This window comes from Mesoplodon densirostris, chromosome 9, assembly GCF_025265405.1.
Source record: "Mesoplodon densirostris isolate mMesDen1 chromosome 9, mMesDen1 primary haplotype, whole genome shotgun sequence".
NCBI lineage: Eukaryota > Metazoa > Chordata > Mammalia > Artiodactyla > Ziphiidae > Mesoplodon > Mesoplodon densirostris.
Window position 1 is genome coordinate 66,337,192 of NC_082669.1, and position 23,071 is coordinate 66,360,262.

The 23,071-nt window shown below is 41.6% G+C and overlaps 1 protein-coding gene across 1 annotated transcript in view; it reads right to left on the reverse strand.

Annotated features, from left to right (window-relative positions):
* Positions 1–22: 22 nt before the first annotated feature.
* Positions 23–23,071, reverse strand: part of CPVL (carboxypeptidase vitellogenic like) — a 101,323-nt gene continuing 78,274 nt past the window's right edge. Inside the window, 2 exon segments of the mRNA XM_060108548.1 lie at positions 23–96; positions 99–126. Of these exon segments, the coding sequence (XP_059964531.1) occupies positions 23–96; positions 99–126 (102 nt within the window).

Consider the following 23,071-nt stretch of genomic DNA (forward strand, 5'->3'; position numbering starts at 1 on the left):
TTTTAGGAAAGTAGCTGATCCATCAATAAGGATCCCATCCTCTTTCAAAAATGAATCGATTAATCATGTCAAAAGATCTCAAAGGCTGATCATAGGCAAAATGTGGCCTCCACCTCGAACAATTACCTTAAAGAAGAAATACAGAAGAAAAACTGAAATTTCGAGAATCGGATATTCCAGATAAATGGAAAGTTTTAATTTGGATTAAAGTATTCTTAAAGCTTACATGAAATAAAGAACATATTATATCAATCCATGCCTTTGGATATGCTGATTGTCTGCTTTTGATAGCATTAATAATAGGTACCTTAAGGTAAGAAAGTTTTAAAATTGTGTAGTTATTCAATTTTATACCAAGTTGCATTCATCTTTGACATGTATAGAACTGGAAAATTCCTCCTTGTCTTTTTCCTCTTGGGACGGAGCTGTCTGCGCCCCCGTGCTGTGCTGTAATTCTTACCCGGTTATGGCACTAAGGTGGGGAGACCTACCCGAGACCAGCTCTGCCTTCAACTGGGTGGAGGAATCTACTTAATTCCACCCTTCAGTTAGCTGGTCCACTTGGCTGTCACACTAAGCTATACCTTCCACCTTAGCCTGTACCATTAATAAAGGAGATATTTTGATACTCCAAAAAATTAAAACAATAACAAAAGAGAAATCCTTGATAGCTGAAATTTTAAAAGCCCAGTTTTGAGCAGCAAAGAGAACATTCTATTTTTCCTGACATTTTATTATGAAACATTTTCAAACATATAGCAAATTTGAAAGAATTTCATATATACACCATTTAGATATTGTCTTGTCTTCTTACAGATGGATCTCACTATCCATCTATTAATCCACCTTATCTTTTTGACACATTCCAAAGTAAAATGGGGGTATCAGTATACTTCTCCCCAAATTCTGTGTATAATTTACATATAACGGAATCCACTAGTCTTAGGGGTAAACTCAACAAGTTTGGATAACAATGGACCCCTCTGTCAGCTCTCAGGATATATAAAGCATCCTTAAAACTTCTGTAGTTGAGGTGAGTTCAGACTCACACAAGAGCCTACAAGGGGCCACCCTTAACGCCAGGCTCTGCACTCGGAAAGTCTATGGTTTCAGCCAATGTCCCAAGGACCTCTCTACAACAAGGGCAGGCCTTCATGATTCAAAAAGGGAAAGAACCGACACTGAGTGCTGGGAGGGCACATGCAGGAGAGATCCCTGTGGCCTGAGGGGTCCTGTTGCACATGTGGAGAATGGACAGGAGTTAGTAGTGGCTGATGTAAGTGAACACATGCAGTAAAGCAATCACATTCAGTGACTTCTAGCTGCTGAATCACAATCAAGAATTAAAGACTACTTTTAAAAAGTCCCTTTATTAGAGGCCGGCCTTGTACCTGCATCAATCTGAAAAGAACTGAAGCAGAAAAAAAAAAAAATATATATATATATATATATATATATATATATATATATTTGCATAGTGTGTTGATTATATTACCCCCTCCCCCCAACACCCACCATCTTCCAACCTTGTGTGAGATAAGTGGATCAACGTTATTAGATGAATTTTATTTTGCAGCTCACAGCTGTAGAAGCTGTGCCCTGAACAACGGCAGAGAGCACCCTTCACGGCAGCGTCGAGGAGACTGTTTGGAGCTATAAGGGGGCTTGTCCAGGTCATACAATTGTAAGTGGAGGAAGCAGCTAGAACCCTGGCTTCTAATGCAAACACCAGTGTTTTTAATCAAATTGCAGTACTTACACAATAATTCCTTACTTTGAACAGAACTTTACGGCTTAGTCACAGAACGTTTCACTCGCCTCTGAACAGCCCTCTGAGGTAGGTAAGGACTGAGATTGGCCTTACCCCTCATATACCCCTGGAGACATCTGCTTTATGCTACCCTCCAGCAAGGCCGTCATCTGTGCCTTGCTGCTCTGACAGTGGCGTCCATCTACCATTTGTGTTCCAGCTTGCATCTGGAAACCCACCGTGTCCCACTTTTTGTCACAGACTGAAAGTAAACACATCTGTGACAAGAGCCCGTGCATGTGGCTCTGGAGGGAAACTTCTGCTGCCCCCACTATCCCAGGCTAGAATTCTCTTCCTGTAGCTTCTCATCCAATTCTCCGGCCTTGGCAGGAATCCGATGAGTGATTTCTATGCAGCTTCAGCTCAGCCGAGGACATTTAACGAAGTCATGTTTATGACAAAACCCAGCTGCTTAAGCTGGCAATGAGTTTGGTGGCAACCATCCAGAACAGTAATAAACTGAATACTCAGGAGCTAAAGGTCATCCTGTCTTCCAGACCAGAGCTGCCACTAATGGGGGAATAGCATAGTGCTTGATGGCCTGGGCTCGGGAGTCAAAGTGCAGGAGCACGACCAGAGGCACAGCAAGCTGTGTGACCTTGGGCAATTAACTTCATGTCTCTGAGTTTCTGTTTCCTTAACTGTACAGCAGAGAATAAAATATTATGTCCTGGGATAGTTGTATAAGGAATTAATGGAATAATATCCATTGGAACACTTGGCACAGTGCCTGGCCTGGGATGGTACTTAAGAAATATCAGCCATTGTAATTATTCTTCCAGTAATTATCTGTATTCAAAATCCAAGATCAAAATGCTTGTATCAACCTAACCAACCTAGAACATTGTGTTCCTACATTAGCATGGAAAAATCTTGGTTTAAGCGAGTTAACACAGTAGTTCTCAAACAAACGTGCGTACAAGTACCTGAGCTTGTTAAAGCAGACTGCTGTGCCCCCTGCATTGGCAGGCAGATTCTTAACCACTTTGCCATCAGGGAGGCCCCTAAGAATTTGTGTTTCAAACAGTTCCAAAGTAATGTTGGTGCTGTTGGTCCAAAGACTACGCTTTGAGAACCGCTATTGAAACCAACTTTCTATTTTGTGAGAAACCAGGCAGTTCTGTTCTTACATCAAGGGAGAATACAAAGAGAAATGTGGTTAACGTCTACTCATGACCTCACCTTAGTGTATTTTTTCCTGATCATCTGCTCTCCTGGTGTTTATACACACCCACACCCACACCCACACAGTCTCTCTCACACACTCTCACACACACACATCCACCTTCTACATCCATGATAAACAAGTGGTAAAGACGAGATGACAGGGGTTAGGTGTTATAATTCTTATTCACAGTGAGTTGCCTGATCCCTGGTCCAATTCTGAGCTGCCACATGTAATGACCAAATGACATCATAAATGATGTCATTAAGATTGGAAAGAAAAGCTCATTTAGGAACCAAGTCTTTTTCACATACCAAAAAATTTTGATGTTCTCTATCAGATTCCCATACAGCATTTTACTGACGTTAACCTCAGAAATAAATTTATGAGTGCTGAAACAAAACCCACTCTGCTGTTTATAGCCAAGCCACTCACCACTCACGAATCAAGAACACAAATCACTACAGAGTTTTTAGAGCTGTGTAAAAAAATGTGACAGGGTCATGATTACATATTTAAATGTGACAAGATTAATCTCAAGGCTCCCTGGATAGAAATGGTCTCATCACCAGAAACTGTATTTTTTGGGTGCTTTCACACTGAAACCCCTAAACTCATGTGTTCCAGATGTCATGAATTTTCAAAGGGTTATACAAAACACTTTAAAGCTTCATTCCACTTTACATTTTAGAAAACAATACAATGCTCCCCACAACTAGAAACATGGACCTGGCAATAAAGGTTTCTCAGTTGTGCCTTTTGAGATGAAATAGAGAGGGAAATTCACAATGGGTGTTGACAGAGATGTGTCAGGGGGGACTTCCTAGGAGTCTTGGAGGAGCAGATCTCCGGACAATGGTGGGTGGGGAGGGGGAAAGGGATGCACTAAAGACAAAGGAAACTGTGAGTTCAAAAACAGTGGGGAGGGCTTCCCTGGTGGCAGTGGTTGAGAATCCGCCTGCCAATGTGGGGGACGTGGGTTCGAGCCCTGGTCCAGGAAGGCCCCACATGCCGGGGAGCAACTAAGCCCATGTGCCACAACTACTGAGCCTGGGCTCTGGAGCCCGCAAGCCACAACTACTGAGCCCGCATGCCACTACTGAAGCCTGCACGCCTGGAGCCCATGCTCCGCGGCAGGAGAGGCCACGACAGTGAGAGGCCCGCGCGCAGCAGCGGAGGGTGGCCCCCGCTTGCCTCAACTGGAAGGAGACCACGCACAGCAACGAGGACCCAACGCAGCCAAAAAAAAAAACGAAAACAGAAAACAGTGGGGCATGAAACTGCATGGCACGTGCAGTAACCCCAAAGAGGTTTCAGTTGTAAAGAGTTAGTGGGAAAGCAGAAGGGACAGTTGAACAGGTAAACCCCATATGACAGGCTGCTGGGATGCATGGACCTTACCCTATAGGATTTGTGTGTGTGTGTTAAAATACACATAATATAAAATTATCATTCTAACCATTTTACAGTGAACAATTCAGTAGCATTTAGTATATTCACAGTGTTGTGCAACCATCACCACTATCTAGTTGCAGAATGTTTTCATCACCCCAAAGGAAACCCTATACTCATTAGCAATCACTTTCCATTCCCCTCTTCCTGCCAGTCCCTGGCAATCACTAATCTACTTTCTGTCTCTATGGGTTTGCCTATTCTGGATATATCCTAGAGGGTTTTAAGCAGAGTAGTGATACGCTCAGATTTGCATTGTAGAAAGGTGACTTAATATGTAATGAGGGGGCTGATTTGGAAGGAAATGATACTGGGGTAAGGAGGTAAATTAGGAGACTAGATCTTCAGGTGAGAGATGATGTAGGCTCATAAGACAGATGGTGAGAAGGGGAAGGGAAGAGAGGTGCTGGGACAGAAATAATAAAATTAGTCATTAATCAGACATAAAGTTTAAGTGAAAGCACCCCCCCCCCTCCAACACACAAACATCCTCCCCATTTCAGGCTTCTGACATGTGCAGCTTTGCAAGAAGTGATGTTATTAACCAAGAAAGAAGAAAAGAGGCACATGGCTGAAGCAGGTTTGGGAGGAAGGTGATATAGGATAGTTTATAATCCTTGTTTTCTACTTCAGGTTGAGTTGATGCAGACACTCAAGAGAATCTTGTTTGTTAGTTTCTGATTTATACTAAATTTCATTTATTATTTTTATTCCATTCCACATTTACAAACTCTTACCTTTTTGTTTTCAGACACTAACCCTGAGTAGAAATAAAATAAATATGCACTCAAATAAAAAATATACTAAAAAGAAAGGGTACTTGGTAATGAGAATAAAAAATAAGCCAAAGCTTGTTAGCAGCCACCTCTTAACAAAGAGTGAGGCAAGTCACTTTCAAAAAAAAAACCAAAAAACAAAGTGAAGGTCAAGGCTCAGGGCTGCTCCCACAACACTCAGGGAAAATGCCTTCAGATTCACCACTGTAAGTTCTAGGGTAGCAAATAATTATTGAGGGGAAAGGGTGCTTTAGCTGACCTAAATGTAGCCATCGCAGTGGCATCGTTTCTAGAGTAGTCAATATAAAGCTTTGATGCTACCTTACAGTTCCCAAGAGGCTCTCTAGGTACACCATCTAACTTAATCAGTTGCAACAATATCATAATTTAGGATTTACACTTTTGATTATGACACAATAATAGCATGGGTCAAACCAACCCCACTCTATTAAGAACAACAATAAAAGCTTAAAGGCATGGACTCAGGATTTAGCAGATCTGGGTTGGAGCCCAGCTCCATGACTTGGGCACAATGACTTAACTAACTCTATTTTCCCATCTGTAAAATGGAGATAAGAATTAGGGTGACCAGTTGTCCCAGTTTGCCCAGGACTGAGGGGTTACTGTGAACATAAAACTTTTAGTGCTAACACTGAAAAAGTGCCAGGCGATTTGGAATGGTTAGTCATGCTAAGAATATTTAACTTTCTGTGAGAATTCATAGAAATAATGCATATAAAATGTTACATGGCACTTGGTCCACAGATGTGTATTAAGCTTGCACCACGTATCATACAGGCAAATAATAAGCACTCAACCAAAGGTCATCATACTATTATTATCTGAATTTTTATGGTCAAAGGAATATGTTTTCCCTTTAAGAGCAGAGAAAGATTAGAAGTTACTAGGAACTGTAAACGTCCTTACTATACTTTTTCAGAAAGATAGGTTATAGTATTTTCTTTAGGAGGGGAAAGATAGATTATAATATTTTCTTTAGGAGGGGAAATATTTCTCTTCCAGGCTTCTTTTATTTCCATGCTATGAATCTTTCCTTCCCATGGGAAAGAATGTTCCAGTTAAAGTAAGAAAGCAACTTAAATAAGAAATCAAACCTCTGTCAATAGGCTTAACTGTCTAGAGTGAATTGTATCCCTTAAGCCTGACAACACCAGGATCCATCCCATTCTTTCCACCCCCTTTCACCTCATGCAATGCCCAACACCCTCTTCTCCCCACACAGAAATGTCAAGCAAGCAAGACCTTACTTGTCTCAGCAGAATGGCAAAAAGCAGTTGTGTCTTTTTTCCCTTTTAAGAACCCACTTTACAACACAGGGTTTCATGCAATTAAAAAGTAATCAGAACTTTACTCCCTCCATGTCCAATTTTGATATTAGATATCCACAAGAGGATAAAAAGCACAATCCAGTTCATTAATTACCCTTACTCAATATCTAGCTTTATGATCCACATTTGTAGTTTTCTTTGGGAAGACAGAATGAGAATGGGGGAGGAGAGGGCAGAGGTTATAGCCGCAAATGCTCTCTGCCAGGAGTGTTGTGAGTACTTAGATCCTGACTCACTGTCTTCTGGGTAACATGGAAACAAGAGCCAGCCAACTTGCCAAAATTGTGCTTCCTGCAAACAGTAGTGCAGGCTAGCTCCAGCAGTGGTGTGCTGGAGTTCTTTCCCACTGGTTTAGGAGATTGGATTATACACGTGGCTGCCCCACTCTACATTTGGTGACATCATGTTGGTAGCCTGAAATCAGCCATGGTGGGAGCATTTACACCACGGAAGTTGGCAAACACTACAGATCAGTGGCTTCCCTCCCTCCCAAGCTGGTTTACTCTCAGACCACTGGTTCTCTGACATTTTGATGTTCCTGGGGAAACAGACATTAAGGCATTCTTCCTCTTTCCCAAAATAAATCAAAGAAATATCCGTTCAGATGGGTAAATTATCTTCTCTGAAACCTTGGCGCAGGATATCAGATGGGCTGGGTTTCAAATATTTGCAGGAAGGTAAGAAGGTCCTGTTGCCTGCTTCCATTCCTGCCTGTCCCCACTGAGTTCTAGTATTACTGGCAGTAATAGTTTCAAGACCACACCACCAAGTTGTCAGGATCCTTCTGTGTATCAGAGCCCCTAAGACACTCCAAAGGTGGTCTTTTTGGGGCCACTCCTGACCAGAGAGGGTATCTACATTCAACTGTGTTCCTGACCCACAGCCTAAGGGGACCCCAGACCCGCAAATGCCCCCAGGTTCCAGGAATTTAGAAGACAAAATATGGCGAATGGTGCAACATTTTCAATGATGCCATATGTTGAACCAAAGAGTTCAAGGCAAAAATAATGCCCTTAGTCCAGCTGACAACATAGCAATACTGCAACACAACTTTGTTTTATTCCTTCATGCTGCCCATTTCTCTACCCAACTCCATGCTCTACCTTGTTTGTTTTTTGGCTCCATTTACTGTTCCCATAAACAACTTTGTAAATCTGGTTATGCTTCAAATTGAAACAGCGAAAAGTTATTGTTTAAAAGGCAAACCCCTATTCCTCTTTGTTCCTCAATAACATTAACTTTTAAAACCCGTTCTCCATGTGCAGATAATACTTTAAATGTTAGCCTTCTTAGTATTTATTCACTTCCCATAATGAAATGGTTCTCTGTTAAATTTCAATAGATTATTGAAAACCACTCAATAGCTAAGAGAAAATTATGCATCATTGCTGAGCTGTTATACCTCAGCAAATAGATCTGCTATCCAATTTATAGTTTAAATAATACAATAAATTAGCACCCTGAGTATTAACTAAGTGCATATTTGGGTAGCTTAATTTAGTAGCCTTCTTTTTAAGCTCATCAGTCCTCTCTAATGAAATAGAACCACATGAACTAAGAGGACCCTTGGCAAATAATCAGAGTAAAATTGGGAGTTGCTATTGTTTATTATTGCCTTTGTTTTCAAGAAGCAAGCTGTATGTTTTTTTAAGAAAAGGGAAAAAAAACCCTCAAATACCGAGAATTCAATTTTTTTTTAAAGGAGAGGACACACTAGTCAGCCACTGAGATAATGAAACTTCTACAACCCCTTCCATAAATTTCTTTCCCAGAATATTTCTCCTTTTTTCTCTTATGTAACACAGAAAGGAAATAGTTTTCAGTGGACATAAACAATGCATCCTTTCGTTTGATGGGCATTGTTTTGAACTATTCATCATCTCAGTATGTCTAGTCTATTTCCTAGAAGACATTCTGGTGCGTACAAATGGTGAGCAACTATTGCATTCCTTGAGAACTGTAGTATTTGAATATACACACAAATGAGAGGGGTGTGGGCATAAGGTAGGGGACAATTTGATTTTAATTCTAATTCGCTGAACATTTACTGAGTGTCAGGAACTGTGCTAAGGGGTTTGCTACAATCATAAATTGTCCATTATTCCTGTCCTCAAGGAGCTCAGTGTCAAACAGAGGAGGAAGGCAATTGAAGAGGCAAATGAAAACCCAGTGTGGTACATGCAACAGGAGATGTACATAGAGAGAGATGCAGAGAAGGAGGAATTCTGGGAAAAGGGCTTCCTAGAGGTGATGCTGGAACTTAACTCTGAAAGGCAAATGGGGGTTTTCCAGGCAGTCAGAGGAGTAGGAAGGGCCTTATAAGAAAAGCGGAGGGAATCCATGGGAACTATTGGCTGACAGAACAGTAAGGTGTGCTTGGGGAATTATAAGGTGTTTTGGTTTGTTTTTCAGGATTTAGTTAAGAAGGAGGGAGAGTGAGAGTCCAGGTTGGGGAAGGAAGCAGAGGCCAGATCAAACATCTTTACTCTTCTATGTAAAGAGTTCAGACCTTATTCTTCAGGTATCAGGGAGTTAGTGAGGGATTTTAAACAAGGAAAAACAGGATCGGACTTGCATTTTGGAAAAAGCACAGAGAGAAGGGTAGGTTAGAGAGAAATGAGACTAGTTAAGACCAGTTAATGAGGCTATTGTAAAAGGGAAAAAGTTTAAACAACTTAAAAACACATATTCAGAGTGTTCTTGAATAGCATCTTTTAAAATTTGTGCCTTTTCTTAAAACACCACAAGGCAAAAACTGTTTCATTCTAGAATTCATAATGTAGGGTAGTCATTGTTTTTTATGTCCCCCAAAATGCTGTACGTTTTTTATTGGTTTGTATAAAATCAGTGTTTTTCTTTTGAAGTAGTTCTTTGGGGTTTCTGTGTCAAGCAGTAGGAAGTGAGTAAATCAGGTCAGTGAGAAGGATACTATAAAGCAGATGTGAGAAAGGCTAGCTAAAGAACTGGTGAGTAGTATTTGCCAATTACTATTCTTCTTAATTTTCTGGTAAGACTCACAGCAAAGAGACTGGCTAAAAAACTTCACGTCCTTGTCGTTTCAATGGAAAAGTGATGGAAGTGAGGGGATTTGTGCTGTGTTAGAAAAAAGATTCAGGTTCTTCTCCCTGTGGTCTAGGCCTTGCCTGAAAATCCAGGCTTAAGTTGAAATGTCTATTTTATTAGTTGCTTCTTATACTGAGCCACTGTTGGTAAGCTGAAGTGATAAGGTGTTGAAGAAATAAATTTCTAATTTTTTTAAAGCTGGTTATTTTGATAGCCAGCATCAGCTCAGGCCATCCAGAAAGAAAAGTGCATCCACACAACCAAAGCAGTACCAAGACTTGGATATGACATGTCCACTCCACCCTTTCACTGGATGTGGATGCTACAGTCTTTCAATTGATGGTAGCCAGAGAAGAAGACGGGAAAGAGAGCAAGAGAAAAAGAAGACAGACCACATTTATTAGACATGGGAAAAGACATTAAGTGCCCCCTTCCACTTAACAAGCCCAGCTGAAAGATGCCTAGAGACAAGTCCAAGAGTTGGCGAGATAGTGGAATAACCAGAACCCTTGTACATTACTGGAAAGAATACAATCAATTTGGAAAACAGTTTGGCATTACCTAAGAAAGTTGAAGATGCTCAAACTCTGTGAACTCATCCATTCCACCTCTAGGAATTATTCTTAGAGAAAGTCTTGCATGCAGGCCCAAGGAGGTACTTGCAAGACTGTGTACAGCAGCAATATTTATAGTAGCAAAAAGCTGGAAACAACCCAAATGCCCATCAGCAGTGAAATGGACAAATGATATAATCACACAATGGAATACTATGCAGCAATGTAAAAGAACGAAGCACAATTTTGCATGTATCAACACGATGAATCTCAAAGTATTGAAGAGCAAAAGTATACTGCAAAATCATACAGAATAATTCCTTTTATATAAAATTAAACATGAAAAGTAAAATATCATTTATAGAGATGTATATCTGCAGTAAAACTATTAATTTTTTTTAAAAAAGTAAAAGGGTGGGCTTCCCTGGTGGCGCAGTGGTTGGGAGTCCGCCTGCTGATGCAGGGGACACGGGTTCGTGCCCTGGTCCGGGAGGATCCCACGTGCCGCGGAGCGGCTGGGCCCGTGAGCCATGGCTGCTGAGCCTGCGCGTCCGGAGCCTGTGCTCCGCAACAGGAGAGACCACAACAGTGAGAGGCCTGCATACCGCAAAAAAAAAAAGAAAAAAAAAAAAAGTAAAAGGGTGATAAAAAAAATCCAGGGCAGTGGTTTACCTCAAGGGCCAGTGAGAGAAGGGGATGGGCTGGTAATGCTGCATTTCCTAAATGACTGGTAAGCACAAGGGTATTCATTTATCATTGTTTGTTTTATCTCACACAAGTATGATACGTATTTTTGGATATTATTCAATTTTTAACTAAAAAAGAAAAGAAAAAACCCACCTACTGATGCTGCCAAACTCACAAAAATGAATCTTTAAGAAATTCAACATGTTCTCTGTTGTGCTTTTTCCTTCTGCCCAACACAGGGATGATGAGATGAACCCTATATCTAAAAACAGTAAGTGGGGAGGATACAGAGAAGCAATTGAAGGAAACAAAGGCAAAAGTGGAAGTCCCCCTCTGGCAAGCAGAGCTGGTGCCAGAATGGAAACAAGAAGACAGAGCTGGTGCCAGAATGGAAACCTTGGGACTCCGGTTGCTGCATAAAAAAATAAATAGAGGAACAAAAATAACACCCACATATCCATGCTGGACAGGAGAAGAGCAAGAAGTTGCCAAACATTTGGTTTTTTGTTTTTGTTAGATTATTTTTTACTCTCTAAATCTAAGCTCCTATATTCCTCTTCTTCCCTGTTTCTATATGTTAGAAGCTCAGTACAAATGAAACAAAACAAAAACAAAACCAGAACCAAAGCATTAAGGCTGGATGCTTCATTTATTGCCAACAGGGATGTTTCAGATTATTGTTAAACTAGAAGGGACTCAATGCTTTAGAAACATCTCATCACTCAGTTTAGTGATTTTCATATACTTTTGTTAGACTGCCATGCAGCAAAACATGGAACACCTCCCCAGTCCCCTCTACTTCTTCCATCTCTCATCAAGACAGTCTCCTTGTTATGGTGAAGGGAAAACTGGATACAACTGCAGTATTTCTAGTCCTATCTGATGAATAATACTCAGCCCATTTCATCATCTGAGCCTTTAAGACATAATATCTCTTAAGGACCCTGTTAGATGGGGTTGGGGGAAGCATCTTGCCCTGTGAAAACAGATTCATGCTAGGAGAGGTCAACAAAGACAATAAAATAAATATTTATTACATGCTTACTAGATGTCAGACAGAGTGTCAAGTAATAAATGAGCATTATCTTAATTAATTCTAATAATGAATCCTTCTGCAAGAGAGGTAGGTATTAATATCAACCCCAGTTTACAGATGAGGAACCTCTTGGAGAGGTTAAGTAACTTGCCCAAGTCACACAGCTAGTAAGTGGTAGAGCTGGGAGCCAAGCCAGGTCTAACACAGTATTCATTACCTTAGTCCCTAAACTATAATGTCACTTGAGTATGGTGATATAATAGAAGTAGTGAGAATCGTCAAGGAAATAAAAAATAAATAAAATTCAAGCTCATAACGTCTCAATCTGAGGTCACCAAAGGTGGTCCATGGTTTGGGTTGGGGAGAGTCTATGAATTATTTTCAACAATTCAAATAGTCTAATCCATGGGTTCTTTGTCTTTTGTGTGCCTTGGACCCCCCTATGGCTGTTTAGTATAGCCTAAAGATACCTCTCAGAATAATGTTTTCTTTTTTTTTTTTTTTTTTTGCGGTACGTGGGCCTCTCACTGTTGTGGCCTCTCCCGTTGCGGAGCACAGGCTCCAGACGCACAAGCTCAGCAGCCATGGCTCACGGGCCTAGCCGCTCCGCGGCATGTGGGATCTTCCCGGACCAGGGCACGAACCCATGTCCCCTGCATCGGCAGGCGGACTCTCAACCACTGCGCCACCAGGGAAGCCCCAGAATAATGTTTTTAAATACATGATTCACTCATATATATATTATGATACATATCATAATATATATACATATATATTATAGATCACAAATGAAGCCATTACATTGAAATGATCAAAACAGCTAAACATGAATTTGTGATATATCAACATACATCCTTCTATATGAACACATATAGAAGAGCAACCTGTGGGTCTGATAACTCCTGTAACTTTAAAGTAGTGATGGTCATAAGCATTGTTTCTAGCTATTTGCAACAGTATCTGTATTTGGTATGAAAATATCTCTGCTTTCTATGGCGACAAAGTCAAAGGCACTGCTAATACTGCTGTGGTTTGTTGCTTACATTCATAATGGAAGGAAATGATGTTTCAGTTAGAGGTTAGTGAAAATAAAGTTGCAATTTGTTTCCCTTCTAAGTTCATTGACCCTTTGAATCCTAACCACAAACCCTTACCCCAGGTTAGGAATCTATTAAATAACCAACGATCACCTAATGGAAGTGCTAAGTTTACTCCTGATAAGGCTTCATTCTAAATCATTGCATTTTTATTTTTGCTTTGGCATGGAACTAATTGTATCAATCTATTATATCAATAGTATTTGATCAATAATTAATATCCAGAATCACACTGTGACTGGTGGGCAACATCTTTGCTGAGAACTCTTCTGGATGATGTGTACAGGAGACCCTGCTTGATCTAGTTGTATCTTTGTTGGAAAGTAACAAAAGACTTTGCACATGAGGATCGCATCATTTCAGTACGGGACAGAATGCTGCTGGGAAAAGGAAGCTAATGTTTTGAGTAAATAAAAGAGTTCTTCTACGAGTCTAAATTACCAATGGTCTATCAGTATTTTGAGAGAACAAAGATCACTTGTAAACCTACAATGCATGGCAGGGAACTGAGGTTTAAAATTTAGTTTAAGGTTTTGGCTGAGGATTTCAGAGAACCAGAGCCATACCAGTAAATACTGCTGACTAGAGGACACTTTTCTAAATGTGATGCTTCAGATCAATGGCTGGTTTGTTAAGAGTAAATCTATGTTCTCAGGTTTCTGGTTGGCCTGTAAGTAAGTAAAATAGGTCAGGGTTTAGAGCACCCTTTAGGCATCAGAACGGAAGTTTATCCAAACGTAAGCCCCACAGGGTTTCCTGCAAGATGGAAGTCATTTCCTTATCAATAGAGGAACAAAAGACATCACAGTTTAGGGTTCCCTAAAACCAGATGCATATTCAATTCCCTAAGAAGCTTAAATATTGATGCTCAGGTCTTACCCCAGACCAGTAAAGTCATAATATCTGGAAATAGGCCTTGGGAATCTATATTTGCAAGGGTTGAGACACAATGGCTTAGGAAAATGTAGTGGACAAGGACGGTTCCAAATTCTTTGCCGTTCTTGCCATCAGGAGGAATATGGCCTTGCTCTGTGACTTGCTTTGACCAAGAGAATGCAATGGAAATAACAGTCTGGGGCTTTTGAACCCTGGCCTTAAAAGGATGGGCATCTTTTGCTTCTCAGTTTGGGAGACCTGCTGCTATGCTGTGAAGTCCAGGCCAGGACACTACATGGTTAGAGGTCATATGGAGAGAGCGCTGGAGGACAGGAGATTCCCTTGGAGACTACCTAGGAGACTACCTTAGCCAGCTTTAGCCAAACTCTCAGCTGAATGCAGCTGCGTGTGTGACCTCGGCCTATCCCAATCAGAAGAACCACTCCACGGAGCCCATTCCACCCACATAATTGTGAGAAATAATAAATTATTGTTGTGGTAAGCCAGTAAGTTTTGGAGCCATTCCTTATTCTGCAATAAATAACTGAAAAAGGGAAATATTTCCAGACAATTCTTGATTCTTTTCCCTGAAAGATCTGTTGTTCCTATCTTAAATCTTGGTGTGAACTGAAAAACAAGGCTGGATCCATCTTTCTAATGCAGATAGAAGACATAATGACACTAAGAGCTCAAGTGAAAGCTTACATTATGCAAACAAAGGAAGACCAATACCCCATGTGGCCTTAGGCCATCCACCAACTGCTGCTGCTATCTGTTCACCCACCCCCACGCAAACCCTGAGAGCTTGCAACTGAATTGTCTCGGTGGTCTTTGTGGTAGACAGATGCATCATCAGATCCCCTTTCAAGGATGGACTTGCGGCCCAGCTGTGGGAAGTCCAGTCAGCAGACGGCCTCCAGCTCCTTTGGGGTCTGCCTCAGCTGCAGAGCACAGCCTTTCCCCAAAATGATGCCCTTCCTGGGGCATCCCACATTTGGTGACTAAGTGAGGGGGGTGGGTATAAAGGCCTGACCATTTTTGTCTGATGTAAGATGCTCTGATGGAAACTACTCCCTCTGGAGCTCCCTTGCAGGTTGGCCAAGGTTCGTCAGGCCTCTATCATAGTTTGGTTTTCTCCTCTGCCAATTCTGCTTCCTACCCCTTCCTTTCTCAGGTGTTAATCCCTGATAAACATTGTGCACTCCAAACTTTGCCTCAATGCCTGCTTCTGGAGAATCCGTGAAGCTCTTGATGGCAAGTTTTATACTGAGGGCAGGGGTATGTTTTGATTGCTATGTCTGATTTTCTGCCCACAGTCTGATTCCCAAAAGTGGACAGAAGAACTTTCCCCAGGTCTGGAAGATGGAGACAAAGAACCCATGAATCAGGCCATCCCTCTTGGTAAAAATCAAGAGCTGGGAGAGAGAAGAAGATTCTGTTTAACAATTTCTGTAACAAAGCCAAAACATCTTCCCAGGAATTAGCTGCATTTGGTAATCACTGTCTCAAATCTGTTTAACAGTTACTTTCCTCCATTAAATATTGTTTTAACTTCTCATGCCCTATCAAGTAGTTGAATGCAATAGTTACATTTATTGCTCTTTGCTTACTCTGATATTGTCAGTGCAACCAAAGACTTGCTGAAGACCTTTCTGGAACTGTTGGTTTCTTCAGAAATACTTTCTAATGCTCCCTAAGATGTTTAAAATTCTAAATTAAAAAAAAAAAAAAAGAATTATCAGAAAGTTCAAGAGAGGCAGGTGGCCAGCTCGGTCATTCTCTCTGTGGATTATCCGTGGACATGATGAAATCCTAGCCTGACCTTCCCTTCCACTTGAAGGACTGTGGTTATTCTTTTCTCCATTTTTCAGTTGTGTGTAGTCAAAGAAACAAAATGGTTGATGTTAGTTTTAGAAAAGCACAATTAAGAAGCTGTAGTTGTTAATTGTTTTCTGTCTGCACGCCGGGCTTTCCCCATCTTCCTACTCCTTGTAAGGACTCTGCTTTTCTTTAGAAAACAGCCTCTTTTTTTTTTTTTTTTTTTGGTACGTGGGCCTCTCACTGTTGTGGCCTCTCCCGTTGCGGAGCACAGGCTCCGGACGCACAGGCTCAGCGGCCATGGCTCACGGGCCCAGCCGCTCCGCGGCATGTGGGATCTTCCTGGACCGGGGCACGAACCCGTGTCCCCTGCATCAGCAGGCGGACTCTCATCCACTGCGCCACCAGGGAAGCCCGAAAACAGCATCTTCTATGTGGACTGGATGCACTGCCAAACACACTGGCCACCACCCACACTCTACCCACCTCTGTCACCACCACCACCAAGGGCAGACTTATAGCCTTGGTCCTGTGGCCAACCAGAATATTCCATCCTTCCCGCTCCATGGCCCCCACAGGTACTTAAAGCACAGCGGTGCCGGGGAAAGAGCAAGATGTGGGCTGTCAAATCTCAGATACTATTACTATTTGAAGCCTTAATCAAGTTTTCCAGGTGAAACTTCTGTTTCTACATTTATAAATTAATAAATACAATCACATAATTTACAGGGGAGTTATGAGTATTCCATAAAATTGTGGACAAGAAAGTGTGTGGCAGACCACTGGCCTGAGGGCTTGCAAATGCTGAAGGATTGGTAGCCATCCTTAGCGTCTCTTTTGGCCTTCCTGACACCCCCATGCACCAGTGACCAGCCCACAGCCGGTAAGTGGCAAAACTGAAATTCACATAGGTTGGTCTAACTCCACAGTCCACCTTCCTCTCATTACCTCAGACCACCTCCCATTGGTCACAACTCTCCAAAACAGTCAAGCTTTGAGGGTGGTGGGCTCCTTCCCTTGGTTTCTCTGTATGTAACCCCTAACAGAAGGTCTGATTCCTGTTGGAAACTCAGGGAGAAGCCCCTGAGAAGAGTGTGGCAGACCACAGTCCTGAGGACTCCATAAGCCAAACCTGGGTCAGGGTCAGAGTATGAGTCATGGCTCAGGGCTTGTGCTTTTGGGGGCTGGGGGACTCACTGTGGCTGCCGGAGGAGGGAACCAGGATGACACCAGCATGCCAGGTGCTCCCTGTGGATACTTAGCTTTCAAGCTGGTTTAACTACACAGGAAACACCATGTCGCAAACAGGGATCAGTCCTCACAGCTTAGACATTACAAAGCTTGTCTCCTCTATTTCAGGACCTCAGAATCAAGTATCAAGAAGGTGGTCTCAGGAAGTAGATGGAGAACCTTCTTCCAATACAGCTCCTAACATGGCTCCCTATTTCCTGGGGATCCTCCTTCTCTGACCTCTTTCTACCCTGAATTCATCCTATTGCTGCCATTTTAAACTTTCCAAAGCTTTGAAAATGTGCTTAAACATCTTCCATGGCGACAAACACTGTATGCTTCCACTTATATGAGATACTTAGAGAAGTCAGATTCATAGAGACGGGGTAGAATGGTGGTTGCCAGGCTCTAGGGAAGGGGTAATGGGGAGCTGGTGTTTAGTTACAGAGTTTCAGCTTTACAAGAGGAAAAGAACTGTGGAGATGGATGGTGCCCAACATTATGAATGCATTAATACCACTCAACTGTATACTTTAAAATGGTTAAGATGGCAAATTTTGTTATGTATATTTTATCACAATAAAAAAAATTAGAAAAAAAAAACCCTTCAGTGGCCCCCTACTACTTAAACAATGGAACACTCACCCCTTTGCCTATCAAGGTCCCATGATCTCTTTCCAGGTTCCTCTCCCAGCTTTCACCCTTTACGCTCCAGATTAGAAACCAGACTGTGTGCTCTGCCTGTACCCTGCCCTGTACACTCTCATTCTGAGGCTCTGCCCACCATGTTTCCTCTGTTCATTTTAGCCAATTTCAGCATCTGTTCTTTTACTAACATCAGAAATTCCCAGGTAAAGCTATAACCTTTCTTAACACTGGATGAACCTTGCCTCACCACCTACTGAGCTCTAGCATCTTTTTATTTTTTTATTTTTATTATTTTTTTTGCGGTATGTGGGCCTCTCACTGTTGTGGCCTCTCCCGTTGCGGAGCACAGGCTCCGGACGTGCAGGCTCAGCGGCCATGGCTCACGGGCCCAGCTGCTCTGCGGCACGTGGGATCTTCCCGGACCGGGGCACGAACCCGTGTCCCCTGCATCGGCAGACGGACTCTCAACCACTGCGCCACCAGGGAAGCCCTCTAGCACCTTTTTAAAAATCCCGATACTCTGTCTGTCTACAGAAGGGCACATGCATGTAACTGAACAGCTAACACTGAAGTAAGATATATTATTTCTCAGGCCTGCTTTAATTACGGCAGATATGTATGCAGGCTCCAATTTTAACTGTACTAGTTTACTACTGCCAATCCATCATTCCAGAGGTGGGTGCCCTTGTGAAGTAGAAAACCTCTGGGCTGGAAGCCAGGGGGCCTAGAATCTAATCTCAGCTCAGACATGAAATGGGTAGGAGACTTTGGAACAGTCACTTAACCTCTGGGCTTCAGATTCCCCACCTGGAGAATGAGATCTAAAATTTGTTTCAACTGGAAAATGCTACCTAGAGTATGGAGATAATCCATCCTGTAATTATTGAATAACCTAAGCTGATATTGATAATGAAAACATAAAATAAAATTAATGATGACTCAAATTGCAATCAGGAAAAGAGAGTTGTTGGAAACAATGCAAAACTCATGGTAGAAGAAGCTACACCCAGTATGATTGCATAGGAATGAAAATTGACCAGGGACTCAAGTCTTCCTTTTAATGTGTACACGGAAAATAATTAATCTCTGTAAGAATATTTTCATTGAAATAAAGATAGAAAAATGCTTTTTTCAGAAAATTTAGCTTCATGAAGTTTTTTTCTAGAAAGATGTTTTTAAAGAAATTCATCAGTGTTATTATTCTGATTAAAATTTTATATTCTGATTAAAATTTTATACTCTGATTAAATTTTATATTAAATGTGGCATCAAAAAAGTCTTTGGAGTTGACGTGACAATTCAGTGATGTAAGAACAAAATGTCCTGCATTTCAAAAGCAGTGGCAACATCAAAACAGATCATGAACAGCAACTGTGACATTTGGAGAAAGGCAGAGAAAGACCCCAAAAGGAGCAGCAGGGTGGCCTTGACAGTGATGGACATGGGTTGTCACCAGCTAGTGGGAGAGAGAGGATTAGACCTTTGATCTATACTGCAACACTATTGAGTCATACAAACACACACATCACACTCTGAAGGCAACTATCTATTCTATATTGCTTGCAAACTGAGCCCCTCCAGACGTTAATGAAAAATATATTTCAGATCTTTCTTTGAAGATATCTTAGCTATAACTCAGTTCAAACCTTGTATTTTACAGATGAACAAACTGAGGCTCAGAAAAGCCTATGACTTCCCAGATGATATAACAAGGGAGGTCCAAGTCTTAGAATGACACAGATTGTGGAGGCCAGACCAACAAGGGGCAACAAATAGCACTCATTCTTCATCTGATCTCTGAAGGCTTGATGGAGCTGGTTGGTTTTCCTGGGCCTCCCTTGATGGAGAAACTGCTCCCCATCTCTGTACCTTGACACTCCCCTGGGAGAGCTGTCATTCCTTTAAGTGGACATTTTAGGGAACCATCCGGAGACAAGGCTACTTTGGTTTCGATTTTTAAATTAAGAGCTGTGGAGTTTGGCAGAGAGTGAGTTTTCTTTTTTGGCAGACACATACACATGCTTCTGTTTTGTGTGTCAAATGTTAAAAAGCCAAGTCCACGGTTGAGGCCCGTTTCTTTCATTATCAGATGCCTGACATCTGAACAGTATCCTTAATCCACAGAGAATGCCTTTGTGAACACCAGAGCTCTTTTCCCTCCTTCATCCCTGCCCCTCCCCCCAATCTCCACACACCACCCCCAATCCTATGCTGAGGCATTAGGGGAAGGAGCACTGCCAGCACTGTAAAATCACCTACATAAAATGCAGATCCCTCGCCGCTGTGTGGTAGAACTCTTCTATCACAAACATATGTGGGCCTCGCTTCTTTTGTTAGCCGGTTTTTGGCAGCCACAGGAGTGCCATTTCATCTCTCAATGTGTCTTGCATTCACCAGAAGAGTCAGCGGGCTTAGTGTGATAGTTGCCACAAGTTTCTGGGCGGTGGTCAATCCCTTCTCCCACCTCTATGGCCCAGGCTGCCCTGCAGCCCCCGTCTCACCTCCCAAGCTGGGCATTCCGTGCACAGCACCGAGCAGGACACGTGTGATGCCAGGCACTGGAGCGTTTCACAAGGAAGGTCCAGGGGACATAGAATAACAGGTGGCTGAGGCAGCCGTCAAAGGATCTGGAGGACATGCTGAATGTGCCTGGTGGGATTCTCATCATAAAGCAGTGCAGCGGACAGGGGGTTAAGGACGTGCCCATCGCTCCCTGGCAGCTCGGCATGCTTGTTTGCCCTTAATGTCCTGAATACTAATATTCCAACTTTCCTCTAAGGGAAAATCAAACATTTTCCCTGATCTTGACTTTTACCATTTATAATTTTCCTTTTTTTTCTGTATATTCTTATAAGTGATCCACGGTAACAATAATAATAAGCAAACGTTTCCTATGAGTCAGGGACTGCTCTAAGCTAATTAGCTTATAGAATCCCCTCAATAATCCTATGAGGATACTATAGACTGAGTGGCTTAAAGAACAGAAATTCCTCACAGTTTTGGCATCTGGGAAGTCCAAGATCAAGGTGCTAGCTGACTGGGTTTCTGATGAGAGCTCTCTTCCTGGCTTGCAGATGGCTGCCTTCTTGCTGTGTCCTCACATGGCCGAGACAGAGAGAGGGCAAGCGTTCTCTCCTTAATCCCACAGAATCAGGGCCCTACCCTTATGACCTCATTTAACCTTAATTACCTCCTTAGAGGCCATATCTCCAAATACAGACACATCCTAAGTTAGGTCTTCAACATCCTAAGTTAGGGAGACACAATTCAGTCCATAACAGGTAGATATTATTACTACCCCTATTTTATAGGAGATGAAGTCATGGTATAGAGAGGTGAAAAACTTGCCCAAGGTCACATAGCTATTAAGTAGACGATTAAGGAGGCAAACCATGGTCTTCCTGACTCAAATACTCTATTACAGTACTGAGGACACTGGAACACTCTATTATAGTATTGGAGGCCACTGGAACACTCTATTATAGTATTGGAGGCCACTGGAACACTGTAGTATAATGTTGGAGGCCCCTGTAACACTGTACCATACTATTGGAGGCCACTGGAACACTCTATTATAGTATTGAGGCCACTGAGCACTCTATTATAGTATTGGAGGCCACTAGAACACTCTATTATAGTATTAGAGGCCACTGTAACACTCTATTACAGTATTGAGACCACTATAATACTCTATTATAGTACTGAGACCACTATAATAGTCTATTATAGTATTAGAGGCCACTCTATAGTGGTCTCTAACCACTCTGTTACACAGTCTCTACATATGTTATAGGTATACGCATGTACAACACACATACACAAACACACATATCCATATAACCTAATACTGTATACAGTTTTATTCAGTAACAATGATCATTCCTAAACTAGTCAGTAGTTGACGTAAAAAAAAATCTCCCCAACAGAAAGATGTCTACAAGCAAATTTTTCCTTGTGGGAGAAAAGAACTCAATTAAGAGTGTGTGTGTAGAGGGTCATGATACCAAAGTGGATAGCATGAATATACTCAGAATTTGTACTGGAAGGGATCTCAAACCAGAGCAAGAAGTTTAGAGCTCTGTCTATGGGATGAGATTAACTTTCTGAGTACAAACTCTACCCTAACCCACCAGGCCCCGTATGATATGGCCACAGCCAATCCTCCATCTTTGCTTCCCCTCTTTCCCTATTCCTCCCTCAGATCCACTGGCCCTCCTCCCTTTCCTCAGGCACAGCCAGCTTATTTCTGCCCCTTGGCACATTTAGACATTCTCTGCATGGAAACGCTGGCCCACATCTGCACATGGAGGCTGCTTCATGTCCGACTGTCTCACCTCTTCAGTGAGGCTTCTGGGATCCACCATCCAAAGGAGTCCCTGTACCAGCTCTTTCACATCATCCAGTTTTATTTTCTGGCATTATCTGATTTGTGAATGTCTATATTTGCTTATTTTCTGCCTTTATTTCTTCCCTCCTTTGAGTAAAATCTCCTTGATAGAGTAGACTTTATTATCATATTCAGTCTGCTGATCTTATAGCAGCCAGACCATCCAGTCAGTGAATGGGAGGATGCAATCAGAAATAAAAGATTGTGGGCATTTCATCATTAAACTAATATTTCTTCATTTCTAGCCACAGGCAAAGTATTACTGTATTCTAATCACGGGAGGTAAGTTTAGAACCTCATGAGTATTTACAAATATCTTTTTTTTATACTGCCCCGAAGGAACGCCTAACAAATGTCTTTCAAACATGTGAAAAGATTAAATAAACAAGTTTTTTTCCTGAGTGTTTCTCTTCTCTTCTATTTAGTTAACATTCTCCACCTTACTGGCAATTAAATATCAGAGGCAATCTGACAGACATAGGCACACAGGCTCTGGGAACAAACTGAATTAAGTTTGAATCCCAGTGCTGTCATTGGATGATTCTGGATTAACTGTTTACCTTCTCGGAGTCTGTTTCCTCATATGTAAGTAAAATGGAAATTATATTATATAATTTTCAGAGGTTATTTTGATAATATCCATGAAGTACCTATCACAACAGCTGGCACATATTTAGTGTTCAACAAACGAAAGCTATCTTTATCATTATTGAACTTAAATATAGATAGAGGAGCCCATCCCTTATAACTCTGATCTTTTATTTGCCTCTTCTCTTTCATTTATTTTGCACACAAAAAATCATAATCTATCTTTTGCCTGATTTATTTACATAGTTTATGTAGATCAGTAGGACTACTGACACACATGATATTCGTTGGAAAATTAGCTTATAATTAATAATAATAATAACAGCAACAAAAGGAAACAACCTTATGTGGCCAACAAGAGGGTAATTAAGAAAATTAATTTTATCAATTCAATGGAGTATTACTTAAAAATAAGTTAAGAATCTATACTGTAGCTTTGAAAATATGTATGATACAATGTTAAAAGAACAAAACAGCAAGTGCCACATCCTGTACTGGCAGAAACACTTGTTGCTCTCAATCCTCCTACTAAGAA